The sequence below is a fragment of the Ranitomeya imitator genome, chromosome 5, assembly GCF_032444005.1.
Source record: "Ranitomeya imitator isolate aRanImi1 chromosome 5, aRanImi1.pri, whole genome shotgun sequence".
NCBI classification, from domain to species: Eukaryota; Metazoa; Chordata; class Amphibia; order Anura; family Dendrobatidae; genus Ranitomeya; species Ranitomeya imitator.
Window position 1 is genome coordinate 190,975,223 of NC_091286.1, and position 27,640 is coordinate 191,002,862.

At 44.0% G+C, this 27,640-nt stretch overlaps 1 protein-coding gene across 2 annotated transcripts in view; it reads left to right on the forward strand.

Annotated features, from left to right (window-relative positions):
• Positions 1 to 27,640, forward strand: part of FMN2 (formin 2) — a 528,461-nt gene that overhangs the window by 36,410 nt on the left and 464,411 nt on the right. For both annotated transcript variants that reach the window (XM_069769445.1, XM_069769446.1), the window contains exon 2: positions 27,268 to 27,431. In XM_069769445.1, the coding sequence (XP_069625546.1) occupies positions 27,268 to 27,431 (164 nt within the window). The remainder of the gene's footprint in view (positions 1 to 27,267; positions 27,432 to 27,640) is intronic.

A 27,640-nucleotide genomic window follows, 5' to 3' on the forward strand; every position in this document is an offset into this window, starting at 1 on the left:
GGTAAGCAGCAGAGCCGGGTGAATCCTGTTGTTATCGGTGGGCGCGGCCATCTTCCTGAGGTCGCGCGTGTGCAGATGAAGCGCTCTGCTTCCCGGGGCTTCAGGAAAAGGGCCGCGGGAGGCCGCGCGTGCACAGATGGAGATCACGGCGGCCATTTTCCTGAAGCCCCGGGAAGCAGAGCGCTCCATCTGCACACGCGCGGCCTCAGGAAAATGGCCGCCACCACCGATAACAACAGGATTCACCCGGCTCTGCTGCATACCGGGCTGCTGCATCACCTCACCGGAGAAAGGGACCCCGCTTACTGCGCCTCCTCTGCCGCCACACTTCTGCCGCCGCACCTCTGCCGCTGCACCTCTGCCACCGCACCTCTGCCGCCACGGTAAGCCTGCATTGCGACTATTAGACGCACCCCCCATTTTCCCCCCTTTTTTGGGGGGGAAAAAGTGCGTCTTGTAGTCCGAAAAATACGGTAACTCTGCCGTGATGTGCAGTGTATCTCCTAATTAGCTTCAGCAGAACCTGTTGCTGCTTCGTTGAGGCAGTGCTGCAGAGCTTCCAACTGATGTGGATGACGTTTTTTGAGATAGCACACCGGAAATGGAAGATGAGGAGGAGTAGTAGGGGCTGCAGGAACTGGTGTAGGAAGTGGAGGAAACCCTGATAGAAGTAGGTGCAGCAATCCTTGGCATCAGTAGAACATGTGTCATTCCAAGGTGGGACTTGGCCCCAGCCTCCATAATGTTCACTCAGTGTGCCATCAGGGAAATGTAACGTCCCTGGCCACAAGCACTGGTCCACATATCGGTCATTAAATGGACAATCCCAGTAACCGCATTAGTAAAGTCACAGGTGATATTCCTGGACACAAGGCGGGGACGCCACAATGGGAAAACTAGTGGCAGCTGGGGACTGAGTGCCGAGGGACCAAATTTCTACACCTGTACCAAATGTTATTTTTATTTGAAAGAGCCAAAATTTCACACAAACCAAGTTTTAGTGTATATATGAGAATAGTCAATTTTGGAACAACCAAATTTCTACACTTGTAGAAGGACAATTTTTGGATTTATTAGAAAGAGATGAAATTTCACACAAACCAAGTTCTACGTGACAATACTCAATTTTTATCAAATTTCTGCCTGTACCAGGTTAATTTTGTTTTGTTTTTTTATTTCAAGCCAACAAAATTTTATATGAACCAAGATCATCAGTATAAATCACAAGTAGAGATGAGTGAACCCATGGATGTTCGGGTTGTGACGAACATATAGTAAATAGTTGGGCTTGGGTCCGAACTTGACCTTGAACTTGACCACGGGCCCTAACCCAATTTAAATGAATGGGGACACTAACTGCGGTACTTTAAAATGGGTGTAAAGTTTTTTGATTAACTCTATATGTACTCTATTTTTTGGTGTTTTCTGATATACAGGAGTATACAATCATTATCTATCCTAAATACATTGGAGATCATAAATATTTGATGAACATAATATGCTCCCAACCACATAGTATTAACAAAATTTCTGAGTTTTTTCTTCTTATTACAATTTTACCTCAAGTAGCGTACAAGCAGCCGTAGATAAATAGCTCTCAGCCTTCCAATATCAAACCACCCACAGGCACGCTTGCAGAGTTCACACTGGGGTCAGACCTAACGTATAAAAATACGGTCCGTTTTTTTACAGCCGAGATACGCAGAAAAGTTCCTGAAAAGTGATCCGTATTCAATGCGAGGATGCGATTTTTTTCTCCAAAAATTATCCGTGTGTCATCCGCATGGCATCCGTACGGCTCGCCGGCTTGCAAAATGGACATAGAATGGATCCATGAGCTCAAATATTTGTGAAAACATATATACGATCTATATATACAGTATATATATTTATATATATATATAATTGTCTAAGGGTCACTTCCATCTTTCTGTCTGTCTGTCCTTCTTTCTGTCACGGATATTCATTGGTCGCGGCCTCTGTCTGTCATGGAATCCAAGTCGCTGATTGGTCTCGCCAGCTGCCTGTCATAGCTGCCGTGACCAATCAGCGACGGGCACAGTCCGATTAGTCCCTCCCCTACTCCTTTGCAGTCACAGTGCCCACCGCCCGCTCCATACTCCCCGTAGTCAGTGTGCCTGGCGCCCGCTCCATACTCCCCGCTCCATAATCCCCGCAGTCAGTGTCCCTGGCGCCCGCTCCATACTCCCCGCTCCATACTCGCTGTAGTCAGTGTGCCCGGTGCCCGCTCCATACTCCCCGCTCCATACTCCCCGCAGTCAGTGTCCCCGGCGCCCACTCCATACTCCCCGCAGTCAGTGTCCCCGGTGCCCGCTCCATACTCCCTGCTCCATACTCCCCGCAGTCAGTGTCCCCGGCGCCCGCTCCATACTCCCCGGTCCATACTCCCCAGAGTCAGCGCCCACTCCATACTCCCCTCCGGTCACTGCTCACACAGTGTTAATGCGGTAACGGACCGCGTTATGCCGCGGGTAATGCACTCCGTAACCGCTGCTATTAACCCTGTGTGACCAAGTTTTTACTATTGATACGGCCTATGCAGCGTCAATAGTAAAAAGATCTAATGTTAAAAATAATAAAAAAACAAAAAAACTGCTATTATAACCTTCCGTCGTCGGATGATGCGCTCGCGCCAGCTGCCATCTTCCGTTCCCAGAGATGCATTGCAAATTTACCCAGAAGACTTAGCGGTCTGGCCAGTATACTACATGACTGGGCAATATACTACGTCGCTGAGCAATATACTACGTGACTGGGCAATATACTACGTGACTGGGCAATATACTACGTGGCTCTGTGCTGAATACTTGCTAATGTAATGTGACAAAGTCTGGTTAATAATGGAGAGATGTCAATAAGACACTTATCCATTATTAATCCAATAGTAATAAAGGGTTAAAAAAACACACACATTATGAATAAAGTACTTTAATGAAATAAATAAACACATGGGGTTTTAATATCTTTATTGTACTCTTTATCCAACTGACGACCCTCTTCTGAAAAAAAAGGAAATTAAAAAAGCGACACTATCCCATACCTGTCCGCCGTACAGTCATGTCCCACGATGTAAATCCATCTGAAGGAGTTAAAAAATAAACAACCAGGAGCGTGCTTATGCAGCCGCCCCTGGCTGTAAAAACTGGGGAATGAATAGAACGCAGCTTCGTTGACTTGCGGTGCTGCGCCCCCTGGTGGCATAAACTCATATGAACTCTAGCGTGGGAATTTTTCTGAATATTTTCTCATGTTAGCGTTTATATGAGTTTATACCACCAGGCGGCGCAGCACAGGCCAATTTGGGATTTTATTTCAAACCAAAGAAAATTCACAGAAACGAAGTAGTAGAGTATGGCCGGTGTCACACTTGCGAGAGCAATGCGAGAAACAGGCGCGAGTCTCTCACATCAATACCTGGCACTGCTGCCGACACTCGGGATTGGAGTGTGCATCTGCATGTATTTCTATGCAACTGAACGCTCTGGTCCCAAATGCCGGCGGCATTGCCGGGTATTGATGTGAGAGACTCGCACAAGTTTCTCGCATTGCACTCGCAAATGTGACACCAGCCTATACACTGTGTTCCAAATTATTATGCAAATTGGATTTAAATGTCATAAAGATTTAATTGTTTTGTTTTTCAAATAAACTTGTGGATGGTATTGTGTCTCAGGGCTCAATAGATAACTGAAATCAATCTTAAACACATGTGATAATTAGTTTTCCAGGTGATTCTAATTAAAGGAAAACTACTTAAAAATGATGTTCCACATTATTAGGCCGGCCAAAGGTTTCAAGCAATATGAGAAATAAAAAGGATCTATCTGCTGCTGAAAAGCATTAAATAGTGCAATGCCTTGGACAAGGTATGAAAAAAATTAGATACTTCACAAAAACTTTGTGATCATCATACTGTGAAGAGATTTGTGACTGAAACAGAGCACAGACAGAGTTCATGCAGATAAAGGCATAATGAGGAAGGTTTCTGCCAGACAAATTCATTGGATTAAGAGAGCAGCTGCCAAAATACCATTACAAAGCAGCAAACAGTTATTTGAAGCTGCTGGTGCCTCTGGAGTCCCTCGAACCTCAAGGTGTAGGATCCTTCAAAGGCTTGCTGTGGTACATAAACCTACTATTTAGCCACCCCTAAACAGTGTTCATGAGCAGATACGGTTGCAGTGGGCCTAGACATACATGAAGACTAATTTTCAAACAGTCTTGTTTACCGATGAGTGTCGAGCAGCCCTGGATGGTCCAGATGGATGGAGTAGTGGATGGTTGGTGGATGGCCACCATGTCGCAACAAGGCTGCGACGTCAGCAAGGAGGTGGAGAAATCATGTTTTGGGCCGGAATCATGGGGAAACAGCTGGTGGGGCCCTTTAAGGTTCCTGAAGATTTGAAAATGACCTCTGTAAAGTAAATACCGTTTCTGACTCACAACTTTCTTCCATGGTCTAAAAGCAGAAATGTGCCTTCAGGAGCAAAATCATCTTCATGCATGACAATGCCCCATCTCATGCTGCAAATAATACCTCTGAGTCATTGGCTGCTATGGGCATAAAAGGAGATAAACTCATGGTGTGGCCACCATCTTCCCCTGACCTCAACCCTATAGAAAACCTTTGGAGTATCATCCAGCACAAGATCTATGAGGGTCGGAGGCATCTCACATCAAAACAGCAGCTCTGGGAAGCTATTCTGACTTCATGCAAGGCGTACAAGCAGACACACTCCAAAAACTCAAGAATGCAAGAATTGTGAAGGTGATATCAAAGAAGTGGTCCTATGTTAACATGTAACTTGGCCTGTTAGGATGTTTTGGAGTTAAATAGCTTTTTTGTTCAGTGAATGTGACCTCCTAATGCTGCAAATTCCACAAATGAGCATTTTCAGTTCTTTAAAACATATCAAATGTTTAGAAGTTCTACTGTGCCAAATAATTTGGAGCAGTGCATTTTGAGTTTTTATTCATTTTGGAGATTATACTGTTATCATTGGGAGGTTTCTTCAATAAAATTCGATGTATACTCTAATGGGTGATGACTTTTATTAGACTGACTGTCATTTGCACCGACCATTTAGGAAAATCCGAGAAAAATGTCATCTGCATAATAATTTGGAACACAGTGTATGTGACAATAGTCATTTAAAAAAAAATTATGTTAACTGTATCAGGACAAGCTTTTAACTCACTGTATTATTACACAAAGCACGTTAAACTGTATGGATGACTACTTGAATCGGGAAAAAAATTTGAACGTTATTTTGGAGTGTTATATACCACCGAATGTACCCAAGAACACCTTATACACTGTATGGATGAGCAATATAATACCAATACATTTTTTAACAAGTTTTTTTCAGGTTATATACCAATGAAATGTACCAAAAAAGTAATACTTTATTAAACTATTAAATTATTATAATTTATAAGACAATAATCCCTGACTAGATGCCTGTAATATGCTATACCTACTGCAACACCTCCCCATAGACGATTTGCAGATAAAAGCAGTATTATTGTAGAACATAGAAAGATTTTTAACTCAGTCCTGAAAATAATTTTTTTGTAGGTGGCAGCAAGAAACTCTGAAGGAACGCAAGCAACACTGCCAGCTTTGATGATTTTCTAAGTACAGATCATTGTAAAACCATGAATCTGTCAAGCAGTGCATGGAAAAAAGCAGCAGCAAAGATTATAATTTATAAGGCAATAATCCCTGACTAGATGCCTGTAATACTCTTTTCCACTGCCACCGTTCACCCTAGACGAATTGCAGATAAGAGTGGAATTATTAGAGAATAGAATTTATTTGAAGTAGTACTGAAAAAAGCGATTAGTTTCATGTAGCAGCATCAAGGACTGTTATTTCATCAACCCTGATGGGGAAATAGTGGAGTGTTTCGCATCTACTTAGCCAGATATGGAGGAGACCAGGATCTTCTGTACTTACTGTACTTACGGACATCATGTAAGTACATTTACAGGATATATATCTTATAATATCACACTTGTGATTTTGTTGCCGAAAGTTCTGCAACTGTCATATTATACTTAGAGAAATGCTCCATTCAGACAAAATAGATCTGATTTTCATATGCAAAAATTTCTACAACAAAATCTGCAGTTTTCTGCACACGTTGTGGTAACACAATACAATAAAATCCCAGTAAAGTCAATGGAGTCATTTGAAATCTTGTTACACGTTGAATTTTTTTCACCACTTGTAAATTGACATGTGGTTCAGAATTTATAGTCTGCAGCATGTCAATTATATCTGTGTTTTTTAAGCATTTTCTCCCATATACATCAATAGGAAGAGCAAGGAACTTTAGTTTTAAGATGTGTTTTTATCAAAGCCCTAATATTTGGGGACTGTGAAGGATGGGGGGGATTTAATGGCAGCTTACAATCCTCCTGAAAGCATTTGTAGCTGTAACATGACAACAGCCTCAGCAGGTGGTCCATCCACACTAGCTATTATCTAGCTATTATCCAAGCTCCTACAGGAAGACCTCCTGTTGAGCCCATGCATTGTAAGTGATTTGTTCAGGCAGCTAGGATTTCATAATTAGAATACTGACTTATTGTATGTCCCATCCACACACAGAGATCTCTGGAATGGGCCAAATGCTTTCCGTTCTAGCACCCCAGGGTGGGGAGATACATGACATGGCTAGTAGGAGCCACGTAGCAAAATAATGAAATATTAATTGTAACAAAATATCTACAATAAAACATTTGAATGTTAACATTTTGTGGTTTCATTGAACATGTAAAGATTTTTTTGCTAGCATTGTGCAGTGGGTACGGAAAGTAATCTTACCCCTTTACATTTTTCACTCTTTGTTTCATTGCAACCATTTGGTAAATTCAATTTAAATTGTAGTAATTTTTACAAATTTATTGAAAACAAAAAACTGAAATACAGTCATGGACAAAAATTTTGAGAATGAGACAAATATTCATTTTTCCAAAGTCTACTGCTTCAGTTTTTCTAATGGCAATTTGCATATACTCCTGAATGTCAGAGTGATCAGCTTAACAGCAATTACTGTACTTGCAAAGTCAATATTTGCCCAGAAAATGAACTTTAACCCCAAAACACATTTCAACATCATTGCAGTCCTGCCTTAAAAGGAGCAGCTAACATTGTTTTAGTGATTGATCCATTAACACAGGTGTGGGTGTTGATGAGGACAGGGCTGGCGATCAATCAGTCATGATTAAGTAAGAATGACATCACTGGACACTTTAAAAGGAGGCTGGTGCTTGGTATCATTGTTTCTCTTCAGTTAACCATGGTTATCTCTAAAGAAACACGTGCAGCCATCATTGCACTGCACAAAAATGGCCTAACAGGGAAGAGTATCGCAGCTACAAAGATTGCACCTCAGTCAACAATCTATTGCATCATCAAGAACTTCAAGGAGAGAGCTTCCATTGTTGTCAAAAAGGCTCCAGGGCGCCCAAGAAAGACCAGCAAGCGCCAGGACCGTATCTTAAAACTGTTTCAGCTGCGGAATTGGACTACCAGCAGTGCCGAGCTTGCTCAGGAATGGCAGCAGGCTGGTGTGAGTGCTTCTGCACGCACTGTGAGGCGGAGACTTTTTGAGCAAGGCCTGGTTTCAGGGAGGGCAGCAAAGAAGCCACTTCTCTCCAGAAAAAACATCAGGGACTGCCTGATATTCTGCAAAAGGTACAGGGAGTGGACTGCTGAGGACTGGGGCAAAGTCATTTTCTCTGATGAATCCCCTTTTCGATTGTTTGGGACATCTGGAAAACAGCTTATTCGGAGAAGAAGAGGTGAGTGCTACCACCAGTCTTGTCTCATGCCAACTGTAAAGCATCCTGAAACCATTCATGTGTGGGGTTGCTTCTCAGCCAAGGGAATCGGCTCACTCACAGTCTTGCCTACAGTTGTCCTCCAAGAGCAACTTCTCCCAACCGTCCAAGAGCAGTTTGGCGCCCAACAATGCCTTTTCCAGCATAATGAAGCACCTTGCCATAAAGCAAAGGTGATAACTAAATGGCTCATGGAACAAAACAGAGATTTTGGGTCCATGGCCTGGAAACTCCCCAGATCTTAATCTCATTGAGAACTTGTGGTCAATCATCAAGAGACGGGTGGACAAACAAAATCCAACAAATTCTGGCAAAATGCAAGCATTGATTATGCAAGAATGGACTGCTATCAGTCAGGATTTGGTTCAGAAGTTGATTGAGAGCATGCCAGGGAGAATTGCAGAGGTCTTGAAGAAGAAGGGTCAACACTGCAAATATTGACTTGCTGCATTAACTCATTCTGTCAATATAACCTATTGGTACTCATAATATGATTGCAATTATATTTCTGTATGTGATATAAACATCAGACAAACACTAATAAAAACCAGAGGGCAGCAGATCATGTGAAAATATAATTTTGGTGTCATTCTCAAAATTTTTGGCCATGACTGTATCTCATGGTCATAACTACTTGGACCCTTTGCTCAGTATTGAGGTGCGTTGAACTAGTACAGCCATGAGTCTTCTTGGGAATGATGTAACAAGTTTTTCACACCTGGATTTGAGGATCCTCTGCCATTCTTCCTTGCAGATCCTCTCCAGTTCCGTCAGGTTGGATGGTGAGCGTTTGTAAGGAGTGCACCGGGACTGTGTGATGCCCCACTCCCTTTCTGCATATATTGCCTTTTATGTAATATTGCTGTATCTAGCTCTTTGTATATTATTAATAGGGAAAGTGCAGTACCTCAGTTATTACACTAGATGGGGGTATGTTAGTGAACATAGTTATTTAGGAGTAGCCAACCGTGGATCAGAAAAAGGCTTTTTCCGGTTTTTAGCCAGAAGGGCCTTAGAGCCCGTACAGTGTTGTTGCGTCTTCAACGTTAAAAGCAAGAAGCCCAGCCATCCAGGGGCCAGGGGGCCAGAAGGGCAGCAGTGACAGCAGCAGTGGGAAGAGACGCTGTGGCCAAAGCCACAGCAGTACAGAGACGGAGGTAACTCATCATGTGGCAGCTTATTTCATGGGCAGATGCCTGTTAAGACCTGGTGGTGAGGACAATAATGGACCTGGTGGTTAAGAGCACACGGAATGACCTGATAGTTACTAATAATACAGGACAAGCTCTGAGACGTGGGAACTCTGCTGACCGCAATCCCTAATGCTATCACACACACTAGAAATAGCCGTGGATTGCTCCTAACGCTCCCTATGCAACTCGACACAGCCTAAGGAACTAGCTAGCCCTAAAGATAGAAAAATAAAGCCTACCTTGCCTCAGAGAAATTCCCCAAAGGAACAGGCAGCCCCCCACATATAATGACTGTGAGTTAAGATGAAAATTACAAACACAGAGATGAAATAGATTTAGCAAAGTGAGGCCCGACTTACTGAACAGACAGAGGATGGGAAAGGTAACTTTGCGGTCAGCACAAAAAACTACAAAAAGACCACGCAGAGGGCGCAAAAAGACCCTCCGCACTGACTCACGGTGCGGAGGCGCTCCCTCTGCGTCCCAGAGCTTCCAGCAAGCAAGACAAAAAACAAAATAGCAAGCTGGACAGAAAAAATAGCAAACAGAGAAAAACAAGCAGGAACTTAGCTTCTGCTGGGAAGACAGGTCACAAGAACGATCCAGGAGCGAACTAGACCAGTACTGGAACATTGACAGGTGGCATGGAGCAATGATCTAGGTGGAGTTAAATAGAGCAGCCAGCTAACGAATTAACCTCGTCACCTGTGGAAGGAACCTCAGAAGCCGCAGCCCCACTCACAACCACCAGAGGGAGCCCATGGACAGAAACAGCCGAAGTACCATTCATGACCACAGGAGGGAGCTTAACAACAGAATTCACAACAGTACCCCCCCCCTTGAGGAGGGGTCACCGAACCCTCACCAGATCCCCCAGGCCGACCAGGACGAGCCAAATGAAAGGCACGAACCAGATCCGCAGCATGAACATCAGAGGCAAAGACCCAGGAATTATCTTCCTGACCATAACCCTTCCACTTGACCAGGTACTGGAGTTTCCGTCTCGAAATACGAGAATCCAAAATCTTCTCCACCACATACTCCAACTCCCCCTCAACCAACACCGGGGCAGGAGGATCAACGGATGGAACCACAGGCGCCACGTATCTCCGCAACAACGACCTATGGAATACATTATGGATGGCAAAAGAAGCTGGAAGGGTCAAACGAAATGACACAGGATTGAGAACCTCAGAAATCTTATACGGACCAATGAAATGAGGCTTAAACTTAGGAGAGGAAACCTTCATAGGAACATAACGAGACGACAACCAAACCAAATCCCCAACACGAAGTCGGGGACCCACACAGCACCGGCGGTTAGCGAAACGTAGAGCCTTCTCCTGGGACAATGTCAAATTGTCCACCACATGAGTCCAAATCTGCTGCAACCTATCCACCACAGTATCTACACCAGGACAGTCCGAAGACTCAACCTGCCCTGAAGAGAAACGAGGATGGAAACCAGAATTGCAGAAAAACGGCGAAACCAAAGTAGCCGAGCTGGCCCGATTATTAAGGGCGAACTCAGCCAAAGGCAAAAAGGACACCCAATCATCCTGATCAGCAGAAACAAAGCATCTCAGATATGTTTCCAAAGTCTGATTAGTACGTTCGGTTTGGCCATTTGTCTGAGGATGGAAAGCCGAGGAAAAAGACAAATCAATGCCCATCCTAGCACAAAAGGATCGCCAAAACCTCGAAACAAACTTGGAACCTCTGTCCGAAACGATGTTCTCCGGAATGCCATGTAAACGAACCACATGCTGGAAAAACAACGGCACCAAATCAGAGGAGGAAGGCAATTTAGACAAGGGTACCAAATGGACCATCTTAGAGAAGCGATCACAAACCACCCAAATGACCGACATCTTTTGAGAGACAGGGAGATCCGAAATAAAATCCATAGAAATATGCGTCCAGAGCCCCTTCGGGACCGGCAAGGGCAAAAGCAACCCACTGGCACGAGAACAGCAGGGCTTAGCCCGAGCACAAGTCCCACAGGACTGCACAAAAGAACGCACACCCCGTGACAAAGACGGCCACCAAAAGGATCTAGCCACCAAATCTCTGGTACCAAAGATTCCAGGATGACCAGCCAACACCGAACAATGAACCTCAGAGATAACTCTACTAGTCCATTTATCAGGGACAAACAGTTTCTCCGCTGGGCAACGGTCAGGTCTATCAGCCTGAAATTTTTGCAGCACCCGCCGCAAATCAGGGGAGATGGCAGACAAAATTACCCCCTCTTTGAGAATACCCGCCGGCTCAGGAACACCCGGAGAGTCGGGCACAAAACTCCTTGACAGGGCATCAGCCTTCACATTCTTAGAGCCCGGAAGGTACGAAACCACAAAATCAAAACGGGAGAAAAATAGCGACCAACGAGCCTGTCTAGGATTCAACCGTTTGGCAGACTCGAGATAAGTCAAATTCTTGTGATCCGTCAAGACCACCACGCGATGCTTGGCTCCTTCAAGCCAATGACGCCACTCCTCGAATGCCCACTTCATGGCCAACAACTCTCGATTGCCAACATCATAATTGCGCTCAGCAGGCGAAAACTTTCTAGAAAAGAAGGCACATGGTTTCATCACCGAGCCATCAGAACTTCTTTGCGACAAAACAGCTCCTGCTCCAATCTCAGAAGCATCAACCTCGACCTGAAACGGGAGCGAAACATCTGGCTGGCACAACACAGGGGCAGAAGAAAAACGACGCTTCAACTCCTGAAAAGCTTCCACAGCCGCAGAAGACCAATTGACCACATCAGCACCCTTCTTGGTCAAATCAGTCAACGGTTTAGCAACACTAGAAAAATTACTGATGAAGCGACGATAAAAATTAGCAAAGCCCAGGAACTTTTGCAGACTCTTCACAGATGTCGGCTGAGTCCAATCATAAATGACCTGGACTTTAACAGGGTCCATCTCGATAGTAGAAGGGGAAAAAATGAAACCCAAAAATGAAACTTTCTTAACTCCAAAGAGACACTTGGACCCCTTCACAAACAAAGAATTAGCACGAAGGACCTGGAACACCATTCTGACCTGCTTCACATGAGACTCCCAATCATCCGAGAAGACCAAAATATCATCCAAATATACAATCAGGAATTTATCCAGGTACTCTCGGAAGATGTCATGCATAAAGGACTGAAATACTGATGGAGCATTGGAAAGCCCGAATGGCATAACCAGGTACTCAAAATGGCCCTCGGGCGTATTAAATGCTGTTTCCATTCATCGCCCTGTTTAATACGCACAAGATTATACGCACCACGAAGATCTATCTTGGTGAACCAACTAGCCCCCTTAATCCGAGCAAATAAATCAGACAGCAGCGGCAAAGGGTACTGAAATTTGACTGTGATCTTATTAAGAATGCGGTAATCAATACAAGGTCTCAAAGAACCATCCTTCTTGGCCACAAAAAAGAACCCTGCTCCCAGTGGTGACGACGACGGGCGAATATGACCCTTCTCCAAGGATTCCTTTATATAACTCCGCATAGCGGCGTGTTCTGGCACAGATAAATTGAACAGTCGGCCCTTAGGAAACTTACTACCAGGAATCAAATTGAAACATTTTTTCAAACTGAGTGTTTTTGGTTTTACCATTCTCTTTTGTGTCTTCAGGAATCAAATTGATAGCACAATCGCAATCCCTATGAGGAGGTAGGGCACTGGATTTGGGCTCATCAAATACATCCCGGTAGTCCGACAAAAACTCCAGGACTTCAGAAGGGGTGGATGACGAAATAGACAAAAATGGAACATCACCATGTACCCCCTGACAACCCCAGCTGGACACAGACATAGATTTCCAATCCAATACTGGATTATGGACCTGTAGCCATGGCAACCCCAAAACGACCACATCATGCAGATTATGCAACACCAAAAAGCGAATATCCTCCTGGTGTGCAGGAGCCATGCATATGGTCAATTGGGTCCAGTACTGAGGCTTATTCTTGGCCAAAGGCGTAGCATCAATTCCTCTCAATGGAATAGGATACTGCAAGGGCTCCAAGAAAAAACCACAGCGCCTAGCAAACTCCAAGTCCATCAAATTCAGGGCAGCGCCTGAATCCACAAATGCCATAACAGAATAGGATGACAAAGAGCAAATCAGAGTAACGGACAAAAGAAATTTCGACTGTACCGTACCAATGGTGGCAGACCTAGCGAAACGCTTAGTGCACTTAGGACAATCGGAGATAGCATGAGTGGAATCACCACAGTAAAAACACAGCCCATTCCCACGTCTGTGTTCTTGCCGTTCAGCTCTGGTCAAAGTCCTATCACATTGCATAGGCTCAGGTCTATGCTCAGATAATACCGCCAAATGGTGCACAACTTTACGCTCACGCAAGCGTCGATCTATCTGAATGGCCAAAGACATAGACTCATTCAGACCAGCAGGCATGGGAAATCCCACCATGACATCCTTAAGGGCTTCAGAGAGACCCTTTCTGAAAATTGCTGCCAGCGCACATTCATTCCACTGAGTGAGTACAGACCACTTCCTAAACTTCTGACAATATATCTCTACCTCATCCTGACCCTGACACAGAGCCAGCAAGATTTTCTCTGCCTGATCCACTGAATTTGGGTCATCATAAAGCAATCCAAGCGCCAGAAAAAACGCATCAACATCACGCAATGCCAGATCTCCTGGCGCAAGGGAAAATGCCCAGTCTTGAGGGTCGCCACGTAACAAATAAATAATGATTTTCACTTGTTGAACAGGGTCACCTGAGGAGCGAGGTTTCAAAGCAAGAAACAATTTACAATTATTTTTGAAATTCAGAAACTTAGATCTATCCCCAAAAAACAAATCAGGAATTGGAATCCTAGGCTCTAACATCGGATTCTGAACCACAAAACCTTGAATTTTTTGTACCCTTGCAGTGAGATTATCCATCCAAGAGAACAGACCTTGAATGCCCATATCTACACCTGTATCCTGAACCACCCAGAGGTAAAGGGGAAAAGAGAGACCAAACACACTGCAAAGAAAAAAAAATGGTCTCAGAACTTCTCTTATCCCTCTATTGAGATGCATTAGTACTTTGGGCCACCTGTACTGTTATGACCTGGTGGTGAGGACAATAATGGACCTGGTGGTTAAGAGCACACGGAATGACCTGATAGTTACTAATAATACAGGACAAGTTCTGAGACGTGGGAACTCTGCTGACCGCAATCCCTAATGCTATCACACACACTAGAAATAGCCATGGATTGCTCCTAACGCTCCCTATGCAACTCGACACAGCCTAAGGAACTAGCTAGCCCTAAAGATAGAAAAATAAAGCCTACCTTGCCTCAGAGAAATTCCCCAAAGGAACAGGCGGCCCCCCACATATAATGACTGTGAGTTAAGATGAAAATTACAAACACAGAGATGAAATAGATTTAGCAAAGTGAGGCCCGACTTACTGAACAGACAGAGGATAGGAAAGGTAACTTTGCGATCTGCACAAAAAACTACAAAAACACCACGCAGAGGTCGCAAAAAGACCCTCCGCACCGACTCACGGTGCGGAGGCGCTCTCTCTGCTTCCCAGAGCTTCCAGCAAGCAAGACAAAAAACAAAATAGCAAGCTGGACAGAAAAAATAGCAAACAGAGAAAAACAAGCAGGAACTTAGCTTCTGCTGGGAAGACAGGTCACAAGAACGATCCAGGAGTGAACTAGACCAATACTGGAACATTGGCAGGTGGCATGGAGCAATGATCTAGGTGGAGTTAAATAGAGCAGCCAGCTAACAAATTAACCTCGTCACCTGTGGAAGGAACCTCAGAAGCCGCAGCCCCACTCACAACCACCAGAGGAAGCCCATGGACAGAACCAGCCGAAGTACCATTCATGACCACAGGAGGGAGCTTAACAACAGAATTCACAACAGATGCCCTGTTGTCTGTTGCAAAGTGGAAGAAGGAACTCCTAAATGTAGTAAAGCTGAACAGGGAGAACGCTGCGGTACCGGATGGAATGGTACGATCTTGGCACCCACTGAAAAGCATAAGGAAAAGTACAGGGAAAGCGATGGTTGTGAATTGTATAGAACTCTTCACTGATGCTGTATCTGACATGGACGTGCTGCGTTGGGAAAGAAGTAGCGTTATTTGTTTACAGTTGCAATTGGACTGTGTCTCTGTTTGTGCAAAATTGAATGGAGGGGGTCTTCAGCAACTCAGAGGACACCCTGAAGGTGCAGAAAGCAGAAAGTCAAGTACATTTCATTTACAAAAGGACATTGTTTGTATGTGATGGGAGACCAGGGTGCGCAGGAGCCAGTAGTCTCAGCCACGAGTACGGCCCTGGCGCTCCCTCACACGTTGATGGACAGCCATTTTCAGCTCTTTCCAGAGATGCTCAATTGGGTTTAGGTCAGGGCTCTGGCTGGGCCAGTCAAGAATGGTCACAGAGTTGTTCTGAAGCCACTACTTTGTTATTTTAGCTGTGTGCTTAGGGTCATTGACTTGTTGGAAGGTGAACCTTTGGACAAGTCTGAGGTCCAGAGCACTCTGGAAGAGGTTTTTATCCAGGATATCTCTGTACCTGGCCACATTCATGTTTCCTTCAATGAAAACCAGTTGTCCTGTCCCTGCAGCTGAAAAACACCCCCATAGCATAGTTACATAGCTACATAGTTATTAAGGTTGAAGGAAACTATAAGTCCATCTAGTTCAACCCATAGCCTAACCTAACATGACCTAACATGTTGATCCAGAGGAAGGCAAAAAAAAACCATGTGGCAAAGAGTAAGCTCCACATTGGGGAAAAAAATTCCTTCCCGACTCCACATACGGCAATCAGACTAGTTCCCTGGATCAACGCCCTATCGAGGAATCTAGTATATATACCCTGTAACATTATATTTTTCCAGAAATGTATCCAGTCCCCTCTTAAATTTAAGTAATACATCACTCATTACAACATCATACGGCAGAGAGTTCCATAGTCTCACTGCTCTTACAGTAAAGAATCCGCGCCTGTTATTATGCTTAAACCTTTTTTCCTCCAAACGCAGAGGATGCCCCCTTGTCCCTGTTTCAGGTCTATGATTAAAAAGATCATCAGAAAAGTCTTTGTACTGTCCCCTCATATATTTATACATTAAAATAAGATCACCCCTTAGTCTTCGTTTTTCCAAACTAAATAGCCCCAAGTGTAATAACCTATCTTGGTTTTGCAGACCCCCCAGTCCTCTAATAACCTTGGTCGCTCTTCTCTGCACCCGCTCTAGTTCAGCTATGTCTTTCTTATACATCGGAGACCAGAACTGTGCACAGTATTCTAAGTGTGGTCGAACTAGTGACTTGTATAGAGGTAAAATTATGTTCTCCTCATGTGCATCTATGCCTCTTTTAATGCATCCCATTATTTTATTTGCCTTTGTAGCAACTGCCTGACACTGGCCACTGAATATGAGTTTGTCATCCACCCATACACCCAGGTCTTTTTCATTAACGGTTTTGCCCAGAGTTTTAGAATTAAGCACATAATTATGCATCTTATTACTTGTACCCAAGTGCATGACCTTACATTTATCCCCATTAAAGCTCATTTGCCATTTATCAGCCCAAGCTTCTAGTTTACATAAATCACCCTGTAATATAAAATTGTCCTCCTCTATATTGATTACCCTGCAGTTTAGTGTCATCTGCAAATTTTGAAATTCTACTCTGAATGCCCTCTACAAGGTCATTAATAAATATGTTAAAAAGAAGAGGGCCCAATACTGACCCCTGTGGTACACCACTGCTAACCGCTACCCAGTCCGAGTGTGCTCCATTAATAACCACCCTTTGTTTCCCATCCCTGAGCCAGCTCTCAACCCACTTGCACATATTTTCCCCTATCCCCATTATTCTCATTTTATGTATCAACCTTTTGTGTGGCACCGTATCAAAAGCTTTTGAAAAGTCCATATACACTACATCCACTGGGTTCCCTTGGTCCAATCCGGAACTTACCTCTTCATAGAAACTGATCAAATTAGTCTGACATGAACGGTCCCTAGTAAACCCGTGCTGATACTGGGTCATGAGGTTATTCCTCTTCAGATACTCCAGTATAGCATCCCTGTTGTGAATTCTGTGGTCAAGCTCCCTCCTGTGGTCATGAGTGGTACTTCGGCTGGTTCAGTCCATGAGCTTCATCTGGTGGATGTGAGTGGGGCTGCGGCTTCTGAGTTTCCTTCCTCAGGTGACGAGGTTAGGTCGTTAGGTGCTGCTCTATTTAACTCCACCTAGTTATTTGTTCCTTGCCTCCAGTCAATGTTCCAGTATTGGTCTTGCTCTCTCCTGGATCGTCTTGTGGCCTGTCTGCCCTGCATAAACTAAGTTCTGCTTGTGTTACTTTTGTTTGCTATTTTTTCTGTCCAGCTTGCTATATTGGTTTTTCTTGCTTGCTGGAAGCTCTGGGACGCAGAGGAAGCACCTCCGTGCCGTTAGTCGGTACGGAGGGTCTTTTTGCGCCCTCTGCGTGGTTGTTTGTAGGTTTTTGTGCTGACCGCAAAGCTATCTTTACTATCCTCGGTCTATTCAGTAAGTCGGGCCTCACTTTGCTAATACCTATTTCATCTCTGTGTTTGTATTTTCATCTTTGCTCACAGTCATTATATGTGGGGGGCTGCCTTTTCCTTTGGGGAATTTCTCTGAGGCAAGGTAGGCTTATTTTTCTATCTTCAGGGCTAGCTAGTTTCTCAGGCTGTGCCCGAGGCGCCTAGGTCTGGTCAGGAGCGCTCCACGGCTACCTCTAGTGTGGTGTGATAGGATTAGGGATTGCGGTCAGCAGAGTTCCCACGTCTCAGAGCTCGTCCTATGTTGCTAGTAACTATCAGGTCACTTTGTGTGCTCTTAACCACCAGGTCCATTGTGTTTCTGAATCACCAGTTCATAACACATCCCTTAGAATGCCCTCCAGGATTTTACCCACAGTAGAGGTTAAGCTTACTGGCCTATAATTTCCGAGTTCAGTTTTTGTCCCCTTTTTGAATATTAGCACCACATTTGCTATACGCCAGTCCTGTGGTACAGACCCTGTTATTTTGGAGTCTTTAAAGATTAAAAATAATGGTCTATCAATGACTGTACTTAATTCCTGCAGTACTCGAGGGTGTATCCCGTCCGGGCCCGGAGATTTGTCAATTTTAGTGATTTTTAGATGCCGCCGCACTTCCTGCTGGGTTAAGCAGGTGACATTTAATTGGGAATTTTTATCACTAGTCATTTTGTCTGCCATGGAATTTTCTTGTGTAAATACTGATGAAAAAAAGTCATTTAGCATATTGGCTTTTTCCTCATCCTCATCCCCCATTTCACCCAGACTATTTTTAAGGAGGCCAACACTATCATTTTTTAGTTTCTTACTATTTATGTAGTTAAAGAATATTTTAGGATTATTTTTACTCTCTCTGGCAATGAGTCTCTCTGTCTCAATCTTTGCTGCCTTGATTTGCTTTTTACAGAATTTATTTAATTTATTGTATTTATTTAATGCCTCCTCACTACCTACTTCCTTTAATTCTCTAAATGCTTTCTTTTTGTCACTTATTGCGCCCCTTACAGCTCTATTTAGCCATATTGATTTCCTCCTATTTCTAGTATGTTTATTCCCATACCGTATATACTGTGCACAGGTCCTATTCAGGATGCTAATAAATGTCTCCCATTTTTTTGTGTGTATTTTTATGTCTCAGGATATCGTCCCAGTTAATTGCACCAAGATCCTCTCTCATCCGTTGGAAATTTGCCCTCCTGAAGTTTAGCGTCCTTGTAACCTTTCTATTACACATCTTTTTAAAGGATACATGAAAACTTATTACCGTATATACTCGAGTATAAGCCGACCCGAGTATAAGCCGACCCCCCTAATTTTGCCACAAAAAACTGGGAAAACTTATTGACTCGAGTATAAGCCTAGGGTGGAAATGCAGCATTTACCGGTGAATTTCAAAAAATAAAAATAGATCATTCTTGCCCCATAGCTGTGCCATATAGGGCTCTGCATGTTCATTATTGCCCCATAGCTGTGCCATATAGTGCTCTGCATGTTCATTATTGCCCCATAGCTGTGCCCCATATAGTGCTCTGCACCATTCATGATTGTCCCTATAGCTGTGCCCCATACAGTGCTCTGCACCATTCATTATTTCCCTATAGCTGTGCCCCATACAGTGCTCTGCACCGTTCATGATTGTCCCATAGCTGTGCCCCATATATGCTCTGCACCGTTCATTATTGCCCCATATCTGCCCCATATATGCTCTGCACCGTTCATTTTGTCCCATATCTGTGCCCCATATAGTGCTCTGCACCGTTCATGATTGTCCCATATCTGCCCCATATAGTGCTCTGCACCGTTCATGATTGTCCCATAGCTGTACCCCATATAGTGCTCTGCACCGTTCATTGTTCCCTATAGCTGTGCCCCATATAGTGCTCTGCACCATTCATTATTTCCCTATAGCTGTGCCCCATATAGTGCTCTGCACCGTTCATTATTTCCCTATAGCTCTGCCATATAGTGCTCTGCACCGTTCATAGTTCCCTATATAAAGCTGTGCCATTGCCGCTGCTGCTGCAGTAAAAAAAAAAAAAAACACATACTCACCTCTCTTGATTGCAGCTCCCGGCGTCTCGTTCCGGCGTCCAATCCCGGCGTCTCTCTGCTCTGACTGATCAGGCAGAGGGCGCCGCGCACACTATATGCGTCATCGCGCCCTCTGACCTGAACAGTCAGAGCGCAGACGCCGGGAAGATAGAGGCGCCGGGAAGATTGAGCGGCGCCCGGCGGCTGGAACGCAGACAGGTGACTATTACATACTTACCTGGTCCCGACGTCCGGCTCCCCTTGCCTGTCACAGCTGTCTTCGGTGCCACAGCTTCTTTCTCTAATCAGCGGTCTTCGGCAGCGCTGATTAGAGAAATGAATAGGCGGCTCCACTCCTATGGGAGGTGGAGCCGCTTATTCATTTCTGTAATGAGCGGTCCCACGTGACCGCTGAAGAGGGGAAGAAGCTGCAGCACAGAAGACCGTGGGACGGCAGGGACAGCGCCAGGATCGCTGGGACTAGGTAAGTATGCCTCAGCGCCCTCACCCCCTCACCCGCCGACCCTGCCACCCACCTTGACTCGAGTATAAGCCGAGAGGGGCACTTTCAGCCCAAAAATTTGGGCTGAAAATCTCGGCTTATACTCGAGTATATACGGTATTTTGTGATCGCTATTCCCCAAGTGACCCCCAACCCTTATATTTGCTATGCGATCTGGCCTGTTGGTTAATATTAGGTCTAGCAGTGCCCCCCTTCTTGTTGGGTCCTAAACCAGTTGTGAAAGGTAATTGTCCCTCATAGTTGTCAAAAACTGATTACCTTTGCTGGAACTGCAGGTTTCTGTTCCCCAATCTATTTCAGGGTAGTTGAAGTCCCCCATAATAATGACTTCCCCTTGAGTTGCAGCTTCATCTATTTGCTTTACGAGGATATTCTCCATTGCTTCCATTATTTTTGGAGATTTATAACAAACCCCTATCAGTAATTTATTATTTTTCCCCCTCCCCTTATCTCCACCCACAGGGATTCTACATTTTCATTAAATTCACCTATATTATCACGCAGGATGGGTTTTAAGGACGATTTTACATATAGACACACCCCACCGACTCGCTTATCTGTACGGTCATTTCTGAACAGGCTATAGCCCTGCAAGTTAACAGCCCAGTCATGGCTCTCATCCAGCCATGTTTCAGATATCCTCACCATGTCATAATTATGCTCCAACAACATTAGTTCTAATTTGTCCATTTTGTTGGCGAGGCTTCTGGCATTAGTATACATGCACTTGATGTTCCTCTCTGTACCTCTATTTCTTAAATTATTAACTGTTCTAACCCCACCCCCCCATGCCACCGCCACCCCCAACTTCCTTATTTGTGCCCAGGTCTCTATCTGAAGATATTCCCCTCCTATAAAATGAATACCCTCCCCCCCAATTCCTAGTTTAAACACTCCTCCAACCTTCCAGCCATTTTCTCCCCCAGCACAGCTGCACCTTCCCCATTGAGATGCAGCCCGTCCCTAGCGTAGAGCCTGTAGCCAACTGAGAAGTCGGCCCAGTTCTGAAGGAACCCAAACCCCTCCTTCCTACACCAATTCTTGAGCCACTTATTAACCTCCCTAATCTCCCGTTGCCTCTCTGGCGTGGCACGTGGTACAGGCAGTATTTCGGAAAATACTACGTTGGAGGTCCTTGCTTTCAGCTTGCGGCCTAAGTCCCTGAAATCATTTTAAGGACCTTCCACCTACCTCTAACTTTGTCATTTGTGCCAATGTGCACCATGACCGCTGGGTCCTCACCAGCCCCTCCCAATAATCTGTCCACCCGATCAGCGATGTGTCAGACTCGAGCGCCAGGTAGGCAGCACATCGTTCGACGATCCCTGTCTTTGTGACAGATTGCCCTATCTGTTCCCCTAATAATTGAGTCCCCCACTACCAGCACCTGTCTGGCCTGCCCTGCGCTCCTATTTCCCTCCTTACTGGAGCAGTCACTCCTCTGGCTTTCAGAGGACATGCCTGGCTGCAGCAGTGCTACCCCTGTACTGGCACCCCCCTCATCTGCCAACTTATCAAACTTATTGGGGTGTTCCAGATCAGGACTAGCCTCCCTGGCACTCTTCCCTCTACCCCGCTTCCTAACTGTCACCCAGCTTCCTACTTCACCATCCTGCAGCTCCATCCTACCATCCCCCCCTCATCTATCCCATTGAGCGTCTGCTCCGTGAGCAGAAGACTCCTCTCCATATTGTCTATGGATCTCAGTGTTGCCAGCTGCACATTTAGATTCAGAATCTGGGTTTCCAAATGCACAACGTGCTCACATCTCGCACAGCAGTATGCACCGTCGACCGGCTGCTCAAGGACTGCATACATGTGGCGAGATGTGCACTGGATGGCATTAACAAGAGTGGAGCACATTTCCTAATGGGGATTGCACCAGACAGAAAAGTTAAATAAAATAAAAAAAAATAAAAAAATAAATACAAAGTATTAATAAAAAAAAGACAGCAATTCAGTAATTCCTCCCTTAGAAACTCCCTGAATCCAAAGTCACTGAATCACAAGTCACTCTTACCACCGTTCACACTTACGCTCAGCTCACACTCAGCTCGCTGATGAAGATTTATAGATTTTATTTTTTCTCTAGTTCCCTTAACAGCAATCCACCTTGCTGTTAAAATGCACTTCCAAAAAGGACTGGAGCCCCAAACAGCTGCCCCTTATAAACCCTTAATTATGAGCCCCCACCCTAAGTTAACCCCTTATGAATATAGCTACTCCCAATTCAGCAACTCACACCAATTCACACAGGTATCTGTTAAAGGCTTTCCAAATACCTCTTCACTGAATCACAAGTCACACTTACCGCTGTTCACACTTACGCTCAGCTCACACACACTCGCTATGCTGAAGATTTATAGATTTTTTTTTCTCTAGTTCCCTTAACAGCAATCCACCTTGCTGTTCAAATGCACTTCCATGCCGCCACCATGTTTCACTGTTGGTATTGTATTGGGCAGGCGATGAGCAGTGCCAGGTTTTCTCCACACATACCTCTTAGAGTTATCACCAAAATGGTCTGTCTTTGTGTCATCAGACTAGAGAATCTTATTTGTCATAGTCTGGGAGTCCTTAATGTGTTTTTAAGGAAACTCTATTCGGGCTTTCAAATGTCTTGCACTGAGGAGAGGCTTCTGTCAGGCCACTCTGCCATAAAGGCCTGACTGGTGGAGGGTTGCAGTGATAGTTGACTTTGTAGAACTCTTCTATCTCCCTACTGCATCTCCTTGTTACGGAACTGCAGCACAAAACTAGAATAGAAGGGGGTAACTAACCCTGCACTGAGACTAGGCTGATACCCTACGATGGAGTGGGCGACCCATTCCTTGCCAATAGACCCACCGATGATCCTAGGTTAATCTCAAGAGAAGACCTATATATAGGGGGAAGGAGGTCCCTGAAAGATCTAAGGACTGAGTATAAAAACAGGTCACCTCCTAATAGAAAACACAGAGACAGCTGCAGAAACCAACTCAAAACAGAAACTAAGGATAGCAGAACCAGAGCTCTCAGAACTGAACAATATAAAACACAGAAAGCTATCAAAGCACCTATCCAGAACCCTAGCGGATTAACACTGTTGTCCAGCAAGGAATGGGAGGCAGGTGCTGGGTAATAAAGGGTGATACAATCACCTGACCTAAGACAACCCAGCACCAGGGGAAAAAGACCAGCAGTCAGAAAACCACAACAAGATGGCGGATAGTCAAAAAACAAAACAGATTCTAACACTCTGGAGCTCAGCCACAGTGATCTTGGGGTTCGTCTTTACCTCTCTTGCCAAGGCTCTTCTACCACGATTCCTAAGTTTGGCTGGATGGCCAGGTCTAGCAAGACTTCTGGTGGTCCCAAACTGCTTCCATTTAAGGATTATGGAGGCCACTGTGCTCTTAGGAACCTTGAATACTGCACAAATTCTTTTGTAACCTTAACCAGATCTGTATCTTCCCACAATTCTTTCTCTGAGCTCCTTGGCCTGTTCCTTTGACCTCATGATTCTCATTTGGTCTGACATGCACTGTGAGCTGTGAGGTCTTACATAGACAGGTGTGTGCCTTTCCAAATCAAGTCCTATCAGTTTAATTAAACCCAGCTTGACATAACCGATACAGATAACCTTGAGGGCGAGGGGGCCTGGTGCTGGCGCTGGCATGGCCCCCCCATCCCTGGCTCACGGGTTAAGGGAGATTGTGTCTCCATGCTCTGCCGCAGAATCTAACTGTATCAGCGTGGACTGGCAATTTGTAGAGTCTATTTACACTACCCAGTAATGAGAAAATATTGTTTCCAATTATCAGCCTAATCTAACTGCCAATTACCTGAAAATTGAATAAAACTCTTATTCATTAGGTGAAATGATATTTAAGCTTGCTTAAAAATCATTGTTCTTAGCAGCACATCATTCTACGTAAACAAGATGTGCAACTGAGAGCAATAATGAGAACAATGCTGTTCTATGTGCACAGAATATTTTATATGTATGGAAATGTGGTCAGCCAATCTACATATCCTAATAACCCCTTTCTGACATATGTCATAATAATACCTCCCTGTGCTCTGGGCCTATTTGACCAGGGATGGATTATTACATCATTGCGATCACTCGCACACACGGTCACGCACCACTCCCGGCAATTTAACCCCCTAAATGCATTCCAGGATCCGGCAGATGGATGACAGCCCCTCTGTCTTTGGATTGGAGATATTAATAAAAACAAGGCAAAAAACACTGCTTTATCATCATACCGCCGAACAAAAAGTGGAATAAAACGCGATAAAAAAAACAGATCAATAAACATGGTACTGTTGAAAACATCATCTTGTTCCACAAAAAACAAGCCACCATACAGCTCCATCAGTGCAAAAAAAGTTATAGCTCTCAGAATAAAGTGATGCAAAAATAATTATTTTTTCTATAAAATAGTATTATTATGTAAAAGCGCCAAAACTTAAAAACACGATATAAATGAGGTTAGAAGAATGTCTCAAGTGGGGCACAACAGGGCTCTGTCCTGGGCCCTGTATTATTCAACATCTTTATCAATGATTTAGATGAAGGAATTGAGGGTACACTGATTAAATTTGCTGATGACACAAAGCTAGGAGGGATAGCTAATAATAGAAAAGAGAGAGAGAGGATTCAAAAAGATATAAATAAACTGGAGCAGTGGGCAGAAACTAATAGAATGGTTTTTAACAAGTAAAAATGCAAAGTACTACATCTGGGCAATAAAAATGAAAAAAGCATATACAGAAAATGAGGAATAGAGCTAAGCAATAGCACATGTGAAAAAGACTTGGGTATACTAATAGATCATAAACTGAACATGAGTCAACAGTGTGATGCAGCAGCAAAAAAGGAAAATACAATTCTGGGATGTATCAACAAAAGCATACAGTCTAGATCACGTGAAGTCATTATTGCCCTCTACTCCTCTTTGGTCACACGTCATCTGGAATACTATGCCCAGTTTTGGGCACCACATTTTAAAAACGACATCAACAAACTGGAGTAAGTTCAGAGAAGAGCGACCAGAATGGTGACCGGTCTGCAAACCATGACCTACGAGGAATGGTTACAGGATTTGGGAATGTTTAGCTTGTAAAAAAGAAGACTGAGAGGAGACTTAATATCTGTCTACAGATATCTTAAGGGCTGTCACATTGTAGAAGGATCATCTTTATTCTCATTTCCACAAGGAAAGACTAGAAGCAATGGGATGAAACTGAATGGGAGGAAACACAGATTAGATATTAGAAAAAACCTTTTGACAGTTAGGGTGATCAATGAGTGGAACAGGCTGCCACGAGAGGTGGTGAATTCTCCTTCCATGGAAGTCTTCAAACAGATGCTGGACAGACATCTGTTTGGGATGATTTAGTGAATCCTGCTTTGAGCAGGGAGTTGGACCAGATGACCCAGGAGGTCACTTCCAACTCTACCATTCTATGATTCTATGATTCTAGGCATCGCTGTAATCGTACTGACCCTAAGAATAAAACTGCATTATCAATTTTACCACACACGAAACGGCATAAACCCCCCCCAAGTAAAAAAAACTCCTGAATTGCTGGTTTTTGTTCATTCTGCCACCCAAAAATTGGAATAGAAAGAGATAAAAAAAAGTCATGTACCCGAAAATGGTACCAATAAAAGCATCAACTCGTCCCACAAAAAATAAAAATAAACCCTCACATGATTCTGTGAACCAAAATATGTAAAAATTATAATGTGGTGATGCAAAAACTATTTTTTGCAATAAAAAGCATCTTTTAGTGTGTGACAGCAGCCAAACATAAAAGTCCAATATAAATCTGGTATCACTGTAATCGCACCGATCCGAAGAATAAAGTCTAATCACTTGTACCGCATGAGGAAATAAATAAAACCAATTCTTCACCTGTTGTTCAGTTTTTCATTCTGCCTCCCAAAGATCACAGTAAGCACATTTATTCTGCGCTCTGCGCTGAGCACTTGCACCAGGGTTTCCTGTGAAAATCTCTGAAATACGTGATTCAGACAGAACCTCTGGCGGAAAATTCCTTATAGTGAGGTAGAAGGAAGCACTGTGGACACCATCTGACCTGCGATCCGTCGGTGTCCGTCTTTTTAGGATTGCATAAAAGTGCCATCAGCCACACTTTTGTGCACTTCTGAAGCAATTTGGACACTGCGTGCTCCCTCCATTCATCAGGCTGATAGCGTGCACTTCCCTCTTAGCCCTTAACAGCGGTGACACCGCGTGGCTTCATATTTACTGGATAGCGTCACCTGTGACACACTACCCTGCATCAGCAAATTGCTCCTACAACCTGGGATTCCTCTGATAGCACCACCTGGGACATACTCCCCTGCGTCTATGTACTGCTTCTACAACCTGAATTCTATATAGCTTCAGGCTTCCGATGCATCTTAGTTCTAACTTGTGGGGCTCCTCCAACATACTAGTAATCTAGCACACTGACGAAGGTCCAGTTACGACCGAAACGTTTGTGTTTACTGTATGTATAATAAACCCCCATTTTTGCATCACAACACGTCCGGAGTGTGCCAGTCACTTGTTATTTACACATTGAGGCTTGGGAACCTATGACCGTGCACCTCCTCCCTTCGGCTGTGCTGAACATTTTCTATATTACTTCCTTGAAGAGAGGCCTGTCTCAGGATTCAAACTTAGAAAGTGTAGCATGACAAGCGGAAACTGTAGCAGTGAGTCACAGTCTTCCTTGCTAAGAATAATGATTTTTTTCTGCCTAAAGAAATATAGTTTTCTTCTTTTTCTTTACATGTATATTGTACTTGACACAGATACATATCTATATACCTTTATAATAGGCTTAAAACAAAAGTCAAAGTTTTTTTTCTATAAAATAGCTAAAAAATAATCAAATTTTTAATACTTTTTAAAACGAAATTCACAAATCTGATGCAAAATTCTGCCATGTGAAAGTCAACCAAGTAATAAAATAGGCAAAAAAAAAGGGAGATATATGATATTAGAATGTGTATAGCTGTTCTTCAGTTTATATACTAATTTATATTAATATTTATATTTTTAATGCAGGACAAACCTTACTGGAAAAACTGTTTAGTCAGCAAAGGAATGCAGCTGAAGATGCCGAAAAACTCTGCTCTGAAATTGTGTCTATGAGCCTGCTTCTTCCTTTTAGTGACTGCTTTCGAGAGCAGTGTACCAAAAGCACTGAGCAAATTCCCTCCAATATCCAAGTAAGTAATAGAAGCTTTGCCTTAATTTTCAAATTATGGACCCGATTCATCAAGACCTGTGATGTTCACGCCATTCTTGATGAGGAAGCGTGTTTGAGTCAGAAGCTCCTTTTAATGAATCAGGAACATCCGACAAGTGCCCTACATCTCCGTGTGCGCCTGTCCTCAATTCTTACCCCAGTCAGATCCATTTATTTTGGCAGAGCTGG